The sequence below is a fragment of the Garra rufa genome, chromosome 2 (genome assembly GCF_049309525.1).
Source record: "Garra rufa chromosome 2, GarRuf1.0, whole genome shotgun sequence".
Lineage (NCBI taxonomy): Eukaryota > Metazoa > Chordata > Actinopteri > Cypriniformes > Cyprinidae > Garra > Garra rufa.
The window spans coordinates 48,153,970-48,174,894 of NC_133362.1; the positions used below are offsets into that span (position 1 = coordinate 48,153,970).

Consider the following 20,925-nt stretch of genomic DNA (forward strand, 5'->3'; position numbering starts at 1 on the left):
CAACTGTCGGTAATCATCAAGTGCTACCTAAGAGATTCACGAGCTGGTTCAGGTGTGTTTGACCAGGGTTGGACCTGAACTTTGTAGGATGGTAGATCTCCAGGAAATGGGTTGTGCACCCCTGCTTTAGGACGACGAGAGCTATGGAAAGCATAGAAATAAGACCCTTCTTCCTCGGCTGGGACCGTTGAGAGCTCTTTGAAGCTGCATTTAAACTGCATTTTGGAAGTAGAAATTCACAGGCACCACAGAAGTCCACTATATGGAGAGAAATCCTGAAATGTCTTCCTCAGAAAACTATTCTTTACGACCTGAGAAAAAAAATAAAGACGCGAACATCTTGGATGACAGGGGGGGGTGAGTAAATTATTTGAATATTTTTGTTCTGGAAGTGAACTACTCCTTTAAGTAGTGATGCTCCAAAAATGCCCCAACATTTAAAAATACATCAGTGACTGACAAAAGACAAAATGCATAAAACTCAAACCTACTCAAAAGTTACTTTTTAATCATATTTCCTACTTGCACAAATCACAAACTGTATGAATTGGGTATTGTATTTAGTCCTGGTGATGGTTTCCGTAAAACTACATTTCATAATGCTTCAAAGTCAAAAAAGTAAAACAAAACATTAAAATACATAATTTTATATATTACAACAATGCAATTATGAAATGGAGTAAGCTGGAGAAAAACAAAAACAAACACAACATACATATAATCTCTTATGGTTATCTCCAGCTAGCCAATTCCCTCAAAAATAAACCAGAAATCCTGTAATCTTGCAAAATTTTCTTTGTAATGCTGCATCATAAATATTGCAGATTTGAGACCATAATGCAGAAATTACTCTTCTCTTTAAAAATCTATTTGACAAAGGCGACAGAAACTTGTGCATACAGTATGTTCCTATGTACACCACCCTGTGAAATGAGATACAAAACTGTATATTGGTAGACTGAAAATATGAACTACTACATATTTAAAAGAGAAAAATTAATAATAATAATAATAATAATAATAATAATAATAATAATAAACAAACAAAAAATGCTGTGATCTTATAAAGAAGTTTGGGACAAATCTCTCATCTATGTGCAAAAAGAATGAGGATTTATTGAGGCAACCTTGATCACTTATAAATACAGATAAGAAAAAGGCACATTTTTCAGGTTACAAAGCCACTTTAATTAGCTAAAATTAATTGTTTTAGAATTGTGGATCATTCCTTAAATAATATCTGGTTCAATAGTCAAAGCTGTTGTAATAATAAGCTATACAACGTAACGGTCAAACAAACAAGCGAGTTACTGGGTTACTTAAAACCCAAATTTAAAATGCCCCATTAATGGGAATGAGAACCTTTCTTTATTGACTTGTTTTTACATTAATGACTCTATCAAGAAAAAAAAGAAAAAGAAAAATAAAGTATTTTTTTTTCTCCCATAACAAACAAATAGATTTCTTTAAGCATAATTGGAAAATTTTGACACTGAAAAACGAACTCTGGAAAAATTTTGCCCGAACTAGCTAACAAAGACAAATCTCTCTCAGATGACAATAAATTCAAAGCTCTGTAATGCCAAACCTAAAAAAATAGCTTCAAAAATATTTTTTAAAAGCATCAGCACCCCCTGTTCTTATGAAACATTTCTACACGAGTCTCTAGTACCTGTACACATTTTTCATGGTTTTGAGGTCCTAGTACGTTTTGAAGGAGTAACCAGTGGTTCCAAGCCTCGCTTTGTGGAGGATTTGGGAGAGCCAGTCTGCGAAGGGGTGCCTTCCATCTTTCTTTGTGACCTAGTTAACACTTGGTCTTCCAAAGTCAGTGGTTTAACGTCCACATCTAAAGATTGCAATTCTGAATTATTAGGACCTTTCTGAATCACCGGTTTCTTTGAGTCAACTTTAGTCAGACTTGCTTTCACCTGCTGTGCCTTATCAGTTCCAGTTTTGATCAGTGTCCGTTTTTTACTCAAGGTGTTTGGCCGATGGTTTTTGTCAAGACCACCAATGGCTTTTTTCATTCTTTTGAGTGCCTGCAACCTCTTTGGAGGGGCACCGTCTTTGTGACACGGGTTCCTTTTCAAAGCCCTCTGTTTGAGGGCAGAGTTTGTTTTTGCCTTCTTGGTCAGAGATGAGATCCTCTGAACCACCGCAGACTTTGACCCTTTACGTGACGGCAGTTTTTGTTTGTTGGCTTTCTTTGGAAGCATCGCCGCCTTCAAACGAGCACCTTTGAAAGTTTTCTCTTTGCTTTTCTTGTTTTGCTGAACCTGAAGTTTCTCGCGCATGTTAGAATATTTCCGAAGAATTCTAGCACTCGCTGGATTTTTTGCACCGCCTGTGGTCGCGGGAAGGCTCTCGGGAGCCTGCGGCAGCGTCACTCCAGCAAGACTCTGTGCCTTTGTACAGATTCGTGTGGCAGTTGTCGGTTCGTGCTTTTCTTTACTCCTTATCGCAGAAATACCCTGACCTAAAGCTTTTGAAAGTAGCCTTTGATTCTTGGGGTTATTCTTCACCGGTGATGCAATAGCAAACTTTTTCAGGTGCTTCTTCAAGCGTTCGGCCTGGAGGCTCGGAAATATCCCGTGAGAGGACCCTGCTCCCGCTGTCGAACTGTGAAAACACAACTGTGTTTCAGAAGGAAGTCTGGTGTTCACCTTCTTAACAATTACCAGTGATTTAGTTTCAGTTGACTGTAGGAACCACCTGCAGATACTGGGCAAGTCAAAGGGCTTCATGAATAGCATTTGCACGGGGGATAACTTCTGTTGCTCCAGTGGCCTTGACTTGCGCGCTCTGCGTTTGCTTTTCCAGATTTCTTTAAGCCTGTCCGCCTTGTTTTTGGGTTTTGGTGCAGGTTGACCCTCCTTGTCCAATGGAACCCAACTTTTGTGCATTTTATCAAACTTTGAATTTAAATTCGAAATCAACTGCTGGTGTTCTTCGCCCCTTAGCACCTCCAAAAATTTAGAGGGATTGCAAACAACAGGTTCAGTCCTCTGAAGACTTGCTATGCGGAAGGATTCATTTGGCAAATTCGATGAGCCTCTTAACTGGGCCTCCATTTGCTTCTGATTTTGGATTTTAGGTTTTGAACTCAAGGGGCTCTCTTCAGCTTCCCCACTTGAAGATGCTGAAACCCTTTGCGGTCTCAGAGGACGTTTATTTTTACTAGGGGATGTTGATGAGCCACACGGCTTTTCAGTATTAGATACATTCACTCTTCTCAACGACATGCGTCCAGGGCTCTCTGATGCATCTACAACAGCAGATTTGCTGTTACAGGGCTGTTCTGCAACTAAACTGCCACTGCTCCTTAAGGGCATGTGCCCATTGGCCTCGGTTTTTCTACAGGTAGTACTTGAGTTTGAACTGACAGGTTGTTCACTGATCAAACTTTTAACGGAACTTTTAACAGGAGAATCGCTAGTAACAGTCGGTTTAGCTGAGTTAATAGTTCTGCTTCGTAGAGGCATATGCGTTACTCCCTCGGAAGATGTACATAAATCTCTATTAGTTGCCTGCTCACTTTTTAAAGACACCTGCCCTTGCTTCTCTGAATGGCCTTCTGTCAGACTAATCGACTTGCTACTTAAAAGCCCTTCAGTGTTACTTCTGCTTCTCAAAAGCATATTTTCAGAGCTTGGTGGGGACTTTTTGCTGGGTGAACAGGGTCCGCTAACAGGTAGCTCAACAGGACTACTTTTATTTCTAAGTGGCATTCGTTCAGTGCTTTCAGAGGCTTGATTTTTCAGTTTGTGGTGTTTTCCACTCTCTGTGGTAGAGGTGGTGCTTACAGTCTCTGGAAGAACCTCAGCTGACAAATCATTATTCACTCTGATGGCTGGACTCAGTTGCTCATCTCTCACAACAGTTGTTGCAGTTCTGGATTTTGTTCTTGTTTTGACTGCATTATCTACAACCACACTGTTACAAGGTTTGGCAGCAGGGAGCTCCTGTGATGTTTCAAGAACGTCTACAGCTTTCAAATCGGGCTCCTGCTCAGTATGCACATTTCTTTCAGTAGAATGCATCTTTGGGCTTTTATCATTGGCATGATCAACAAGTTCAGAAGCACCACACTTCATAGACTCTTTTGTTACATCAGCACTGGCTTTTGAACTTCTACTACGCAAGCATCTGTCCGAAGACACTGGATGTTTTGCATTCAAAACTTTTGAGGTACACAGATCCACATCCTTCTCTTGACTTTTTACAAGCGGTTGTACAGTAGTGACTTCATTCAGACTGGACACTGCTGAATCCTCTTGATTCCTCACTGGTAGTTCAGAAGAGTTCACGGTTTGGAGATTACTTCCAGTGTCATGCAAAACTTGCTCCTGAGCACCTCTATCCTCCTCAGTGTTTGCCATCATTTCTGATGCCTCTGATTGTTCCTGGACATCTGCTGCTGTCTCGACTTCTGTGGGCTTTATGTCTCCCTCATTTTCTGGTTCCACATTGACTTCATCAGTAGAGCCCTTTTTGGCCATGTTAGGGGATACAGGGATCAGTGATGGCTCCAAGGATTTATCCTCCTCAGCTTTACTTTCTGTACCACATATAACCTCTTCTGGCATGGGCCCCAATTGGGAGTCACATCCTTCTTTCTGTACAGTGAGTTCTGTTGTTTCGGTAGTTTCTTCTACCATGTCTATGCGTTGTTCCTGCACTACTGCATTCAAAGTACAACAGAGAGCTTCTGAGATCAAATCTGGTTGCATGGTTAATTCATTCTGTTTACCTGATAGCTCACTGAAAATTTGGCCATTACTTTCAGATTTACCTGTCTGACTGGTTTCAACCATCAGATCAAGACTTGTTACTTTTACAACATCTCCTGGCATTTCATTCTCTGCCATCTGCTCCGATGATAATTTTGGAATAACATTTTTCATGCAGTCCCCTGCAAAGGGCGTGTTTACTAGAGGAACACTGCCAGACTTAGAAAGGACCTGCTTCGGAATCACTAAGGTGTGCATGTCTGGCATACAAGCTAGACAATTCGCACCGCAGTCCCCTATACGAGCTAGCGTACGGACGGTTTTTAGTTCCAAGGACTCTTCCACATATTTGTGCCCTCTTGTGCTCTTCCGGGCATTCTGTCGTGGATGCAGTCGACTACGCGATTGAGGCTGACATTCCGTTATTGATTTTCTTATAAACACTAGGTCACAGTAGCTATCGGAATCATTTATGAGACAACTTAAAGAGCCATTCCTTTGCCCAATGCAAGAACCGTGTCTGCTTTTCCTTGCTGTTCTTGAGGATATTGGTGAAACAATATGCAATGTCTTTTGAACGGTGGAGGGACTTACAACAACAACATCTTCGCTTTGTGCAAAAGAGCACTTCTGTGAGCGTTTCGATAAATCCTTGTGATCAGACTCCGCGGTACAAGTTGGCAAGCATTGCTCAGCACTGCATAGACACTTCTTCACAGAATTGCTACTTGAAATTTGTTTAATGCTTGAACCTAACACTTTTTTTGCTCCCAGCTTATCAGTAGTTGTCTTTGTCATGACGAAAGATTTTGTTGGAGAGCTTCCACACTCAACACCAGTTCCACAAGACGAAGATGACAAAACTTCCATCTTGCCATGGTCTACTTGTTTTTCAGTCATTACACGTGCTATACTGGAAACATCCGCCTTTAAAACCTCTGCGGTAGGCTTTTGACTGGTCCTGACAACACATGACTCTTGAGTCTTAGTAATGCTCATAGCAGCATCAACAGAGCATGCTCTCTCAGACCACTGATTCTCAGACCTGGTTTCAAGTAATGCATAATTGCAGCTGGTTGTCGCCTGCTTCTCAGACAAATCTGGAGTTGGTGCTTGGAAATAGTTGGAAGGAGCCACGGTATTGACTTCGCTTTGTAAGAAGCCTAATGCATCAACTATTTGACGCTGGTGATGCAAACACAGCTTTGACATGAACTGTTCCAAAGTGTTCACAGACTGTAGATCTTTTGTTTGAGCAAGACTCAGGTCGATGGAGTCCCTGAAAGACAGGCAAAAAAAATTAGGCACAAAGACACTGTCTCAATGTGTCTAACTGGATAATACCAAAATGTTTGTTCGTACGTGATAAGCACGTAAGATAATAATACATATAAACCTACCTTTTGACCAAATGTGTAGATGGGCTGACATTAGAATTCCTTAAAGATGCATGATCTTTGTTAAAACTCTTAGTCGAAAGGTCAAGAACTCCATCTAAAAAGACAAATCATTCAAAATTAAGATAAAGCAAGTTTTCAACTTCTAGCTCTTTATATATATATATATTCATACCTCTATACTGTACCTTGCTCAACGTCCTCTACTTTGACCTTTCTCAGAGAGAGGTCCAGCGGGGCATCTTGGTCCACCATGATGACCTTTTTCTGAGCAGAAGCAACAGAGTCTACTTTGACAGCAGGGGATGAAATGAGACAACTAGTTTTCAGAGGGCTTTGGTCCTTTTTTCCATTTTTCTGAAGGGGGTCCTGAGAGCACTTTTTTCTTGAGGTATAATATGAAGTTAGCTCATTAATCATCTGCTGCACGATACCACAAGCCACCACAGGGATGTGTGGATCTGGAATTTTTGGCGTGTATTCTGTTGACAGTTCAATCAGACATGTTAAAATAAACAATTTCGATAAACCATTTGGAAAAGTATGATAAACATTACAGTTGATAAGAACTTAATTTGAATGTGCAGCAAATAGGAAACTTTGACAGAAACAGACTAGAAAAGAAAATTCAGGATTGGAGTACATAAAACTTTGTTAAAACATGTGAGAGATTGACTTATTTACTCTTGCCAGTAACTAAAATAAAAAAGTTATAGTCATTCCCATCACTTTAATGCACCATGTTTGAAACTATGTGTTGGTATACTTGCCTTTCCTGTGTAACACTGCATCCAGGAACTCCTCCGATTGCCGCTCAAGTCTGCTGATATTAGAAGGATCTTTACCTAGTAAAGGTTTTCCTCCACTTTCCACAATTTGTTTGGTGAGTGCAACTACATGTTCCTGTTCATGAAGGAAATACAAAGAGAATAAAGGGTGGAGGTGTGTTCTCAAACATAATTTTAGGAGACACATGCAACTTAAAATGTATTAAAAAACCATGGAAAAAGAAATTAACACTTAAAATGCTAATCACTGAAAGCACTGTATCCACTGAACACATGACTTACATCAATAGTATAGCTAGTGCAAGAAAAACAGATACCTAAAGTACAAAAAAAAGATCAAAATGCTTCTTCCAAGGTGTCTTGACATATCAGGAAAAGGGAGGAAAGTGTAAATGAACAAAAAAAAACTACCTTCACTTTTTCTCGTCTTAAGCAGCAGTAAATGCAATTTTCATCAAATGACCAATTTGACACACTTGCAGGCTTACAATCTGTGGATCCAAAAGAAGAGGCAAAATTCAACTGTGTGTGCAAGAAAGGGAACTTGGAGAAAAAAGAAAAAAACAACACTACTAGCTTTAGCTTAGCGTGACTTTGTCAAAGTAAAATGGAAATAGTCAATCAAAAGCCTCATTAGACCAGTGTAATCAATTTTTATTCCAATCCTCCAATGCCGCCACCACCAACTCAAAGAGGATATAGTTTTGGTTGCATCTTTGAACCCTTTGGTCTAGTAACACTGTTTCAGCAAACAGATTTTTACATTTCTCTTTGAAGTTTTGTCCAGTCTTCACCAACTGGACACATTTAACCAATGTCTAGAGTTGTCAGAAGTCATCATAGTTAACCTTTATATTGGTGAATGGACACTAGAACAAATATCATTATGCAATTTCACTTGCCCCAATATCTAAAGTGAAAAAAAAAAGTGAAAGCATTTCTATGACATTACAAAAAAAAAAATATTGGGACTGACTATAGTCAGTAGATAACTAGATGTCAAATCTGCTGTAACTCCTTCAGCTGTTGCATTAGAATTTTTCTTTTTTTTTAATATATATAACATCCCTCTCTAAATTAATGACGTTAATAACTTTGGAAACACATCAGTCTGTGCAAAGGGTTTATTTGCTTCTCATGATCTTTACTTTGATCTGCCACACACACACACACACACACACACACACACACACACACACACACACACGTTCAACTCTGCTCCTGGGGACCCACTGTCCTGCAGAGTTCAGCTCCAACCCCAATCAAAGACACCTGAATCAGCTAATTAAGCTTTTCAATTGTGCCGAAGCAGGTTGGAAATCAACTTTGCAGGATGGTGTGTTCCCATGAGCAGTGCTGAAGGATCTCTGCATTTGTGTATTTGATAAAAGCGCTTGCCATTAACGGTTAAGTCATGGTATCGGTTTATCAGTATGTTCTCCCTTGCAAGTGAAACAATGACAGTGGACAGCAGCTATGGTTGGGAATTTAGATTAGTTTCAGGCAATTAAATATCCTACACATTTCTTCCATCATTTACAACAGCACCATAAACTGCAGTTTGAGGAGTGCGTTAAAGCGTAAGGTAAGTCTTGTGAAAAGACAACTAATCACCTAGCTCACTTCATAGAAAATACCAAAAGATATACATTTTGTAATACCATTTAGTCAAAAAATACTGAGAGACAATTTCTGGTCCATGTCGCTCAGCCCTAAAACAGTTGGTGTAAGATCAGCCAACTCCAACTTAGAAATGTATCAAATTAAGAAATGAATTTTAATAAATTAAAGTTTACAAACATCCATGAACGAACACAAAGTCATTCTCAAATGAGCGCAGAATCCAGAAGTCATTGTGAAGATCATCATCATGGATCATTAAGCAGCACACAACGCTTTATGACACAAAGGAACTGATGTTTTAATGACGGTGAATGAGGATCACGACTATACAGAAGTTTAGCTATTTTACTTCCACATTTGAGACACAATGAACATATGAGATACATTGTATTATAGAAAAAAGTTGACCTTGGAAAAAAAATGAAACTGAATAACTATGTATAAGATTTTAAATGTGGGTTTAAGACTTATGAGTCATAAATTATTCGTCATCATGATCTTTCATAACTAAAACCTGTATATTACATATGTGCCATTTTATTTAGACAGCACTAAAAAAAACAATTCACAATTCACCCAATTTCATGACTGAATAATCTTTGAGGTCATACATCTCTTTGGTGACTATATATTAGAGCTGTGTGATATTGAAAAAAAAAGTGTAATAGCTTGTTAAATAATGCGATATTCGATACAATATTGCTTTAAATATGCAAAATCAATTAAAATTATATTTTAAAATATTTAAAAACTAAAATTACATAACCTATATATATATGTGTGTGTGTGTGTGTGTGTGTGTGTGTGTGTGTGTGTGTGTGTGTGTGTGTGTGTGTGTTTCACATTCTTTCTTAGAAAAGAAAGCACCATTACAACTTCTGAAAGTGACCAGCAGCGTATTAGCATTACATAAAAAGTAATGTCACAAATCTGAAAATGTAACTTCAATTAAAAATGAATGCCACTAATTTTATATCAATGTAACATTGCTTTCCGTTTATTACTTATGTAAAGTACACTTTCCTTCTTCAGTACCACAGTAAAAACTACAGCAAACATGATTACTGGCAATTAAACAGTCAGTAAAAAAAAAAAAAAAAAAAAAAAAGAACAAACACAAATTACAAGCATAGATAAGTACAACATAACAGTTACAAATAACAGTAGTATTCAGGTACAGAAATGTAATAATTATGTAGATTAATCTTTGTTAAAGCGGTTTTGTTGTATGATTAACATTGGTGACATAGACAGCAGAACGTATTAATAGGCTGCTGTCCCTTTAAAAGGATTAGTTCACTTTCAGAACAAAAATTTACAGATAATGTACTCACCCCCCCTTGTCATCCAAGATGTCCATGTTTTACTTCAGTCATAAAGAAATTGTTTTTTGAGGAAAACATTTCAGGATGTCTCTCCATATAATGTATGGTGCCCCCAAGTTTGAACTTCCAAAATGCAGTTTAAATGCAGCTTCAAGGACTCTAAACGATCCCATCCGAGGAGATGGGTCTTACCTAGCAAAATGATCGGTTATTTTCTAAACAAATTGACAATTTATATACTTTTTAACCTCAAATGCTCGTTTTGTCTCGTCTCTGCGATGTGTAGTCTGTGAGATCAGGGTCAAAACAGTTAGGGAATGTCGAAAAACTCCCATCTTTTCTTCTTCCCCAACTTCAAAATCATCCTACATTACTGCAGAGGTACTGACCCAGTGTTTACAAAGTGAACATAAAAAGATCATCAAACACCCTTTACAAAGAAAAAGAAAAGTTAAACAGCATTGTAGGACAATTTTGATGTTAAAGATGAAAACGAGATGGGAGTTTTTTGACATACCCTAACTGTATTGACCCGGATCACACAGACATCACAGAAACGAGACAAGACCAGCATTTGAGGTTTAAGGGTATATAAATTACCGATCATTTCGCTAGATAAGACCCTTCTTCCTCGGCTGGGATCGTTTAGAGCCTTTAGAAGCTGCGTTTAAACTGCATTTTGGAAGTTCAAACTCGGGGCACCATAGAAATCCACTATATGGAGAGAAATCCTGAAATGTTTTCCTCAAAAAAAAAAAAAAAAAAATTCTTTATGACTGAAGAAAGATCTTGGACGACAAGGGGGTGAGTACATTATCTGTAAATGTTTGTTCTGAAAGTGAACTACTCCTTTCAGATGTGTGTCAGACACTTAACTCTTTTAATGTCAATCAAGTCAGTTGAATGCCCAGTAGGGCTGGGCGATATGGCAAAAATTTAATCTCGATAATTTTTTCCCCATATTGAACAATAACGATATATATTTCGATATAAGCTGTTGATGTTGCCAGCTTTAAAAGAGTATCCCAACAATGACTGAAGCTACAAAAAATAAAGGTTTCATTAAATTACATTTTAAAGTATAGTTTATTAACAAAAACAGATTACAGATTTAGCCTTAAAAATGAAAACAACTTACTAAAAAAAATAAAAATTGTGACAAAGTATGGTAAATGAGAGTAAATGTACAAAATGTAAACCTAAAATTATTGTAAAAACATAATTTGTAACACAATTAGACCACAGTGTCTGGCTTTAAGAGGCAGATCAAATGTGCAAAACATAAAATTTCTTCTAATTAGTGACTTTCACATTATTATCTTTTTTTTTTTTTTTTGCCAGGAAGACTATTCTGGCAACTAGGGGTGTAACGATACACCAAAGGCACGATTCGGTTCGGTTCACGGTTTTGGAGCCTCGGTTCGGTTCGGTTCGGTTTCTTGACTGCAATGCTAAGGAACAATAGATTCACTTAATAAAAAGAACAACTAAACTTTCTCTTTATTAACATTAAGCTTTGAAATGGGCTTGTCCTTCAGACAAGTAAATTAGACATTCACTTGTCCAAATGAAAAATTTACTTATCCGGGGCAAAAAAATGCCTTTTTTTGCTGTAAATTAATCCATTCTGAAGCAATAGTCTCATCACTACTCTATAAGGTCTTACTTTAATCTGAATACTTGTGATAATTGCCTTAAATTGATTTCTAGGACACCTTTTTAACCTCATTTTCCTAACCTTACTAACTGTATGTGTCATCATTCACATAAAATTCTTAAATTATCAATACATCAAATTAGAATATTATAAAACTGAATATTAAATAAAAAAATATATAAAACTGTATTTACTTAGACTGTTTAATGAAGATAAAGGGTTCCAAAAAAATGCATTTACACAGTAAAATTGCACTGTTGTACTTTTTTAAACAATCTAAAATATTGGAAAAATGCAATACCTTTAAAAACCGAACCACCAATAGGTGGCAGTAGTCACTGTCTTAATGAGCAAGTCACGGATTCAACCATAGATGGATTCAACCAGTTCGTTCACTGACTCGATTCATTAAAAAATGCTAAATCATTCAGTACTGAAACAACGCTGTGTTGCTCGGAGATTCAAGGAGTTTCTGCTGTTGCTTAGAACTGTTTCGTTTGCAAAAACGGTTGATGTGTCTAATATGTAAGTCAGTTAATATATAAACTACTAGTTTATTGAACTACTGTTGTATAAAATCAATGTCACGTTTGCAATCGTAATGGTGCTTTTCTACCGCAGTATGTTTAATGCTTGTTTCTTTGTGTATGCTGTTGAGCCTATATTAGTGTTGATTTTCTGTGAGTCAGGTTGCCTGCACCAGCTTGATACTGTCTGTTTTCAGTCATCTTAAGTAATAAAATCAGAATTATGCTCACCAAAGTTTCGTTGCTGCGCTAGTTATTGTTTGTCATTGATGTCCGGTCGGCCCAGTAAAATACTCGTTCACTTGAGTCCCTTTCATAAAATCCACTGGTCCCGGACAAGCGTTAATGTCGAGTAGTAACCGAGTGTGATCGCTCACTCAAGTCACATGACATGACATGCAATTGGAAAATACTAACTTTAGAATATAATATTTAGAACAAAAGTTCATCATTACTGATACAATTTAATCAAATGAGATCAAATAAAGATGCTTGAATTGGTTAAATTAGTTAGAGACAAGTGATGTCAACCTCAACAATTGGGCAGCAAGGGGCGTGACAGTACCGCGGTACGCCACGAGAGTTTCGCGATACGTATCGTGGTTGGTGTATCGCGATATTTCGGTTCGGTTTGTAATATCGTTACACCCCTACTGGCAACAGTGTCTGGCTTTATTTTTAAGAGGTATCATTAGTGACAAAATGTGCAAAATGTAAACAAAAATAAACGACTTTTTAAAATATGGCTCGGATGTGCGGCTGGACCATAAGTCCATGCTCGAATTAATGGCTCAAAATTAACTACTACACAACCTATTATAGCCCACTTTCTAATAACACCCCAGATATGTTATGTAGCCTAATTTGCGTGCATTGTGGAGTCGCTCTCTAAACATGGGGTATTAAAGTTGCTTCTCAATGCGAGTGCGTGTTTTGCTTTCGGTTTCAGTTTTAACAATCGCACGAAACTCTGCGGTGCTGAGCGAGCATTCTATACAGCTCATCATCGTTATCAAAATAAATTTTATCGCGATTCGATATGATATCGTTTATCGGCCCAGCCCTAATGCCCAGTCTATTCTCTGATATACAGTATGTGCTGACCTAAAACGTTGACTCTTTGCAACACTTTGAAGTAGCCTATTATTAAAATGACTTCAATATAGCATTCTGATACATTTGCGAGCATTTTCGTGCATCCCTATATCTTGTTTATAAATGCATGGACAGTCCACATATGACTGAATTCCTGAGGGGATGTCCTCAGTGTGAGTTTACAGCTCTGTGTTTGAGAGCAGCTGTATAGGCAACATTACATTCATGTTAAGTTTCACAAGCAATCACACTACCAAGCCTACTTGAGATGATGTAAGAGATGAGCAAGGGATGATTCAGTAACCACTCTACAGGATTCAGACATTACATTCAATGAGCTGATATGCTTTTCTATCCTGTTGCCCTTGAGACTTAACACTGAGATTAGGCCTAACCACAGAGGAAACAGACGGGTGTGTTTCCCATAAGCATTGCTGGCTAACTATGGTCGCAAGATCCATTGAACTGTATTGTAAGGACGAACATGCGACCATAGTTGCTTCGTGGAAACACCCCAGAACTATCAATCTATCAACACAGAAAAGGCTGATGTTGATCAGAAAACACAACTCTTGTACTTTTTTTGCACCATGCAAATAAAATACAGATTTGTAGCCAATGATTTCGATGAGAAGACACGGATAATGCCTGGAAGTAACACATTCCTCCCTCCAGAAGTCTTTAAATTTGCTCTTGCTATCCTGACAAATGGTTCTCTGTACCAATGTTAACACCATAGCAAAAATACTGGAACTATCCAAGTTAAATAAGTTAATTGTTATTGCTAATAATAATAATAATAGTAATCGGGTAAATAATACATGACCTACTTTCAAATGTTGTTCAATTAAGTAACTTTTTTTTTTTTTTTTCCCGAATAATGATTTCTTCTGTTGTCCTCATTTGTAAGTCGCTTTGGATGAAAGTGTCGGCTAAATGACTAAATGTTAACGCAATGTCAATGTAAATGTAAATATGAAATTGAAATGAGCCAAGTGAAAAGAAACTTCATTTATACTCCAAGACTATATTTAATGCTTCCGATTAAAAGATAAACACTGCAACATTCCATAACAAGATTATAAAAACTGTCCATTTCCGTTGGCAGGAAAATGTGAATCGTTGACAGACTCTAAAACACTTCCTGTTAAAAACTTTCAGGATAAAACCCTTGGCCTTTCCAGTGAAAGTAAATGCAGCACAGTCCAGTAAAACATGTTTGATAATGGAGACATGCACAAATTACATGAGTGTGGTTCACAACTTAATGTTAAAGCATAAAACAGCTTGTTTTCTGTTTTACTGTAATGGCGGAGCGATCAATGACGTGATTTTAATTGAGTATTTTTGAGGCACTTTGTTTCCCAAAGAGCTTCCTCATTTAAACGATCTTCATATTCAGCAGCATTCGGTTAGAGTAAACTTAATGTCATTGTGTCCATTTCTGAACTAATGGATCATCATCTGAGAGAAACATACCTTTTAAAGCACCAAGATCCCACAGAACTTGTGTTTCACGAAACACTTCCGAGATATTGTAAAGACCTATTAAAAGAAGAAAGGAGATGCGTTCAAGTTTCTTAAAGTCTGACAGACTGAAACAAATATTAATTAGCAACAAGTTAATCATGAAAAAAACAGAGCAATAAGAACAGATGCAAAAGAACAAATTAATGCAATTATTTGAAGTGAGAGAGAAGGGATGAGCGCAACTTCAGAGCTCTTTAACATCAAAGCATGGCAAACACCTTGGAATGAGTGGAAAGGCAAACACAAAATTCAGAGTTCTTAAATGCACAGAATTTAAATTCACCCTATTTTCTACAAGCATGTTACCGATTGTATTGGGAACGATTCAGTCATGCACATTTTATTTTTTCCTGGGCTCATAACCTTTAATCAAAATGTCAAAATTGGATCTTCTGGTGAAATGACCTACTTATGCAGAGTTTCTCCAATAACATCGTTCATAATAGCAGTATTAATAGTAGTAATAAACTCTGCCCCTTCACAATTGACTGCAAGCTTGTGTGCATTGAGTACAACACCTACATTTGAGCATCCAACCAAACCTAATCCTAACTATTAAGTGCAAGTTATCAGTTAACATTACTGATATTTAAATAAACAAAAACTTTTTTTTTCTTTCCTGATAATCTAATACACTTGGATGTGTCACAAGTTCACATCAGAAAAGACCACTAGTTAGCTACTTGCATTTAATAATGGCTTCAATAGCGGCCAGCATTTGTTTGCTCACCATAAGCAAAAGTTGACAATAAATCTTAGTAGAAATTACACCGTGAGAAACTCCACGATTATTAGTGATTCACAAGAGACTGTGATCGTTCTCGAGCATAAATCTGCTTGTGTGCAATGGTTTCTGACATCTGTCAGGATGGTGGCAGGTCATGTGAGCCGTCAGCAGCAACAGCTGACAGTTAGTTTGTGGTTTACCATGATCTGCAAACACAAATAATGGTACATTTTAAGATGAATCAAGTTCTAACTTATTATTTACATTCAAATAAATACATTTAATTTCTATGTTAGACTTCTTTAAAAGTATTCAGGTATCTTTTTTTCTGCTGTATTGATATCTTTAAATTAATCACTGATATACAGTTTTGGGACCAGTCATAATCGTGTTAAATAATCGGGATTACAATATTGACCAAAATAATCATGATTATGACAGTTCCTGACATCTGTCAGGATGGTGGCAGGTCATGTGAGCCGTCAGTAGCAGCAGCTGGCAGTTAGTTTGTGGTTTACCATGATCTACAAACACAAATAATGGTACATTTTAAGATGAATCAAGTTCTAACTTATTGGGTCTGGCTGTACCATACAAAAAAAATACACTTTTTTTTTAAACATTACTGTTGCTACTGAAGGTAAATTAAATTGCATCCCGATTGTAGCTTAGTACATTGCTGTCAAATGCTGCACTTATAAAATGCAATTGCAATTTTTATGATTATTACTTAGTGTTTTTACCTCACTGCAAGCATTTCCAATGGTCAAATGTTTTGAAACACTTCCACAAGGTTAGAACAAACAAATCATCATTTATTCACTTTGTGTAAGAGCCCTGATCTGCATTAAATCGTGATTGAGGCGTCTTTAAGTGTGCCAGATCTAAAGCTGCATCCAGACAGACAGACGTCCAGTGCCACTTTTAAATAAAAATGATCTAATTTTGGAGTTTGACAATGAACACATCGCAACCATGCTTGGAACGGCCCTGATCGCAACACACAGCTGTACAGTAGTTCAAAACAATGTGGACAAATTGATGAAACACTTTTAGACATTCAGAAAAACACTCCCGTCCCTCCACACACAGCTCTCATAGAACACCACACACATAAACCAGCCAAAATGCTTTACATTTCTTGAAATAATAATTTCTGAATATTAAACATCAATTGTCAGTCTTTATTCACCTGTTTCTTGTGGTTTGTCATTAAAATCCATAAAAGTAAATCGTGTAAACTGCACCGCTAACGTCATAGAATAGCATAGTTTAATAACAGCGGGGCATATTGTCACACAGTGTTACAACGTTCCCCATCTGCGCCACTGGAATATAATACAGGTTAGTGTCTTCAGCTGGTTTGTCAAGCATTAATAAACTATCTAAACTAGGGCTGCAACTAACGATTATTTTGATAATCGATTAGTTCGCCGATTAATTTTTCGATTAATCGATTCGTTGGCTTAAAAATTCAAATTATTTATTTATTTTTTTAAATCACACTATTCCACATTCTGAATGCTATGAAAACACAGTGCTTAACAATTTACAACAATTCACCTGTCGTAATAAAGAGAAAAGACAAATATCTGAAGAAAAACACACTAACAAGCATAAAATACAGTGTTTCTGCTATTTATTCTGCCGTGGCGGTGTTAAGTGTCCCACCAACAGCAGCGAGCGCAAGAGTTCCGCGTTCAAATGCACGCAGTAAGCTGAAGCTGGCCCAAAGCCCCAGCTAAAGTACTTAGGCCTACCATGAATGTGGAGGGGAAAAGTAAGGAGATATTCATATTATTTATTAATAAACTAGTATTTTCTGAGTGCATCTTTATGGATTAGGCCTATAGCTAATAAAAGAGTTTTGTTTTCGATTTGAATTATTTCGTTTTATAGTAGTGAAGTAATAATTTAAAGTAAATGTATTACTCTTACATTTATGAGCAAAAATGAAGTTTCACATAGCACTCGCACCTCCATGTCCTGCAAAGCTTTCACTCTCTGCACAAACTATTGGATATGCGCATATTAGTAGCCTACACATTTATCTAGGTTAAACGATTAAACTAATATTGTGATATGCTTAATTTTTTTATTTTTTTTTTTTTTTTTTTATCTAAGGATTTTAATTTAAATCGTGATGATTTGAGAAGGCTAAACTGATCTATCTGCCGCCGGCCGCTTTGTCGTTACTTTAAAAAACAAAAACTTGAATTTCACAAATAAAACATGTTCCAAATATATTTCTAAATTAACTTTATAAACTAAAGAAACGAAAATAAATGTAATTACTTTGCTATTAAAAACAGCAGCTGTGCAATGGGGAAGAGAAAGAGAACTCGGCCAGTAATTCTGATGAGCTGTAATGTTAGAGGTTGTAGGAATTTTTGCAACGAATGTTTGTTTAATAGCCTATTTAACACTTATTTAGGCTACTTTCTTATTTAAATTTATTATTTCGTTGATTTATTTTAGTGTTTTGTAGACAGCTTGTTCACCGACAGAAATTGCAAAACACGCACGTTTGTGAATAATGTTTGAGCCTCATTTATTTATATATAAAACACCGCACCACCGGCGGTGGTTAAAATCTGCCACCGTCACAGCCCTACTGTTCATACCCTCCATAAATACGCGCACTACATGTTGTATTTAAATCTAAATTTAACATTCAACGACAGATGTTTCAGCACAATGAATGTTTTTGCGCTGAGTTGAGTATTAATTGTCTCCCTTTCTGTGTTCCGGCTGTCTGACGCTCATTCAGTAAAGATTTAAACTTACAGACTGCCAGAATGGATTTTTAAATGGAAAATCTCGAGTGAATTTGTGACATTTACAGATAAGGATATGACCGCAAACTGAAAGTTTTCATGCTGAGGACGCAAACGGATCTCAAAGCGCCTCACAGGGCAAGCCATCACTCTATTAGTTTTAAATAAGGAAGTCTCATGTTTTGAGCAGCTTGGATCACGTAACTCTCCTGCAGCATCTCAGTCTGTTTCCTCCACTATTTTTTAGATGCATTTTGTCTATAGAAATGCGTCATTCAGTGCTGTTATTTGACGTGATCCTCTGAAGTGCACGTGCACTGTGGGCGGACCCGATTAATCGATAATGAGAATCGTTGTCGACAAATTTCATTATCGATAATAATCGATTTTATCGATTAGTTGTTGCAGCCCTAGATCTCTGTATTCAAAATTGTATAACATGAATTTATGAATTTGATTGCACTCATGGCACCTCTGAGCCTAATTAAACACGAAAAGGTAAAAACAAAGGTAAAAAAAAATCATGGACGACCACCGTAAAAACAAAGCTTTTAACATAAATTCTGCTTAATAACACTACATTTACTAATATTGTTTAATTTTCTTCTTTGCAACAACATTCCTTTAATAGGAGTCGTCCATTTATGTATAGTTAACTGCTGATCTGGGACCATCAACCTGGACATACTGTTGTGCATAAATTTAGTTACATCACAATTATAATTTTTTTAAATTGTCAATTGTATTTAAGGAAATATACAGTTATATTTGGCTTTTGACACGTTAGTTAAAATGTGGCTAAGAAATAACTATTAACTTTTTTATTATCATTATTTATTTATTTTTTTTGGTTGGGCCAGTGAAAATTTTGGCAGGGCAAGTAAAAATCTGAACCACTGGCCCCATCGGGCCAGTAGAAAAAACCCTGCGTGGCTTCACTCTACTGTTGTGCTTCTTATCTTCCTCTCGACCGAACAACTAAACAACAACACGCCTATGTGGTGAAGAAAGACACAAATAGGTGTCTGACTGCACTCAACAATCCTGACATTCAGTCATCTGTCAATCACACTCATGCTGAACTGCGCGTGAACGCGCATTAAAAAAAACAACTTGCAGACGGACGCGAGCGCGCACAGGTCTAACAGTACACACAACTCTACAATATCTCGAATTACTAACTGTAATATCTTCACGAAAAATAGACTGAATGCAGCACAGGTTGGTGATAAATCATCCCGCGTGATCTGTAATTATTACTCGATGAATGAAAGGCAAAGGTGAACGGGGTTTATCCGATCCTGACGGTTAGCGTTAGCATGCTAACTGCAGGAATTACTGCTCACAATTCTATGAAACTACCGTGAACAAACAAAGAAAATGCCCGACAGAGTTGTTCTGTGGAGCGTGCTGCTCTTACCCACACTGCGAATGAGTTCAGAGCCCCAGCTATCCGCTTCCCGGCGAATAAACTCCTCATTCGTGCAGACCCGCTTCGTGCACGAACTCGCCATTTTCTACTGTGACCACTGGAACGCGCACGTTTGCTGATAGCGCGACCACGTATGGCTTCGGCATGAGACGTCATGGCTTGCTCGTTTTCTCTTTCTGCGGTGAGACAGCGCCACCTGCTGTATGCGACTGTGGATATTTTGCAGATATTAATATTATTATTATATCCTGCGGTTAGTTACGTTACTTTTGCCACTCAATACTCTAATCTCCGTCCATTTAAAAGAGTACGTAATTCTTTCTTACATCACAAACAATGACGCGACGCCCAGATTTTCTGTCAAATTGCATTTAAAAAATTGGTCATGTATAAAAAATGCCATGTATAAAAAGGTACCTCTCCCATGTATGTACTCAGTTTAACTTAAAAACAAAACATTAGTTTGTAAGTTGTTTAAAGTGTCAAAACATTATGTGGTACAACCATCTTTAAAATTACCCTAAATTTAGATTAATTTTCTGCATTATTTGGCATGATTTTTAAAGTGTTTTAAGCCTGTATAATTATATAATATTTGCGTTTGGGTCAAAATGAAAAAGGGTTTAAGCATTAAAACAATATGTGTAATACTGATTTAAATTGTTATTTTTCCTAAAAAACTTTTAAAAAATTGCATTTTTGTTTTTTCAAAGCAAAAATTAAATATCATACATTTTTCCCCTAATTTGCACAATACACCCACTAAAATGTCTTTCCGGGCATATTTACAACAAAAATCTATTTATGACATATTACAAGACGAATTACTTTCACCCAAATACTAATTATTTGTAATTCTACATTTTTAAAATTTGCCCATTTGCCAGTAAGAATTTTTGACTCATTTAAAACACAATACTAATTGTATATGCTCCCTTATTCTTTTATATATTTTAATATGTATAAGTCAGCACAAGCATGTTGTTTGAATTTTTACATGAATGTAAAATTATACAATGCAACATTATTTCAACTAAATATTGACATTTTATTCTGCAAAAACTTATTTGAAAGTACCTTACTTACATCTAATGTGCTTTCTATGGACATAAAATCGCTTTTGTACATTTCTTTTGGACATCTTAACGTCTTGAAACCATGTATATTTTCATCATAATATACAAACAAACTTTGTCCGATGATGTCCATTTTATGAAATATCATGTGGTGCGACCATCAAGAAACTACCATTTTTGGATTTTATGTTGAAGGCCATTCAAAGATAGAACATTGCATTATATACCTTTTTGCCAT

The 20,925-nt window shown here is 36.9% G+C and overlaps 2 protein-coding genes across 2 annotated transcripts; both read right to left on the bottom strand.

Annotated features, from left to right (window-relative positions):
- Positions 1-488: 488 nt before the first annotated feature.
- LOC141325565 (uncharacterized) lies at positions 489-6,608 on the bottom strand. Its single transcript, XM_073834319.1, has 3 exons — positions 6,319-6,608; positions 6,134-6,227; positions 489-6,012 (listed from the first exon to the last, which is right to left on the bottom strand). Exons 1-3 carry the CDS (start codon positions 6,548-6,550, stop codon positions 1,686-1,688), a joined length of 4,653 nt encoding a protein of 1,550 aa, XP_073690420.1. The 5' UTR covers positions 6,551-6,608; the 3' UTR covers positions 489-1,685.
- Positions 6,609-6,880: 272 nt separating this feature from the next.
- On the bottom strand, positions 6,881-19,710 carry LOC141325968 (ligand-dependent nuclear receptor corepressor-like protein). The gene is made up of 4 exons (XM_073834684.1): positions 19,600-19,710; positions 14,625-14,690; positions 7,330-7,409; positions 6,881-7,033 (listed from the first exon to the last, which is right to left on the bottom strand). Exons 1-4 carry the CDS (start codon positions 19,691-19,693, stop codon positions 6,881-6,883), a joined length of 393 nt encoding a protein of 130 aa, XP_073690785.1. The 5' UTR covers positions 19,694-19,710.
- Positions 19,711-20,925: the final 1,215 nt, after the last annotated feature.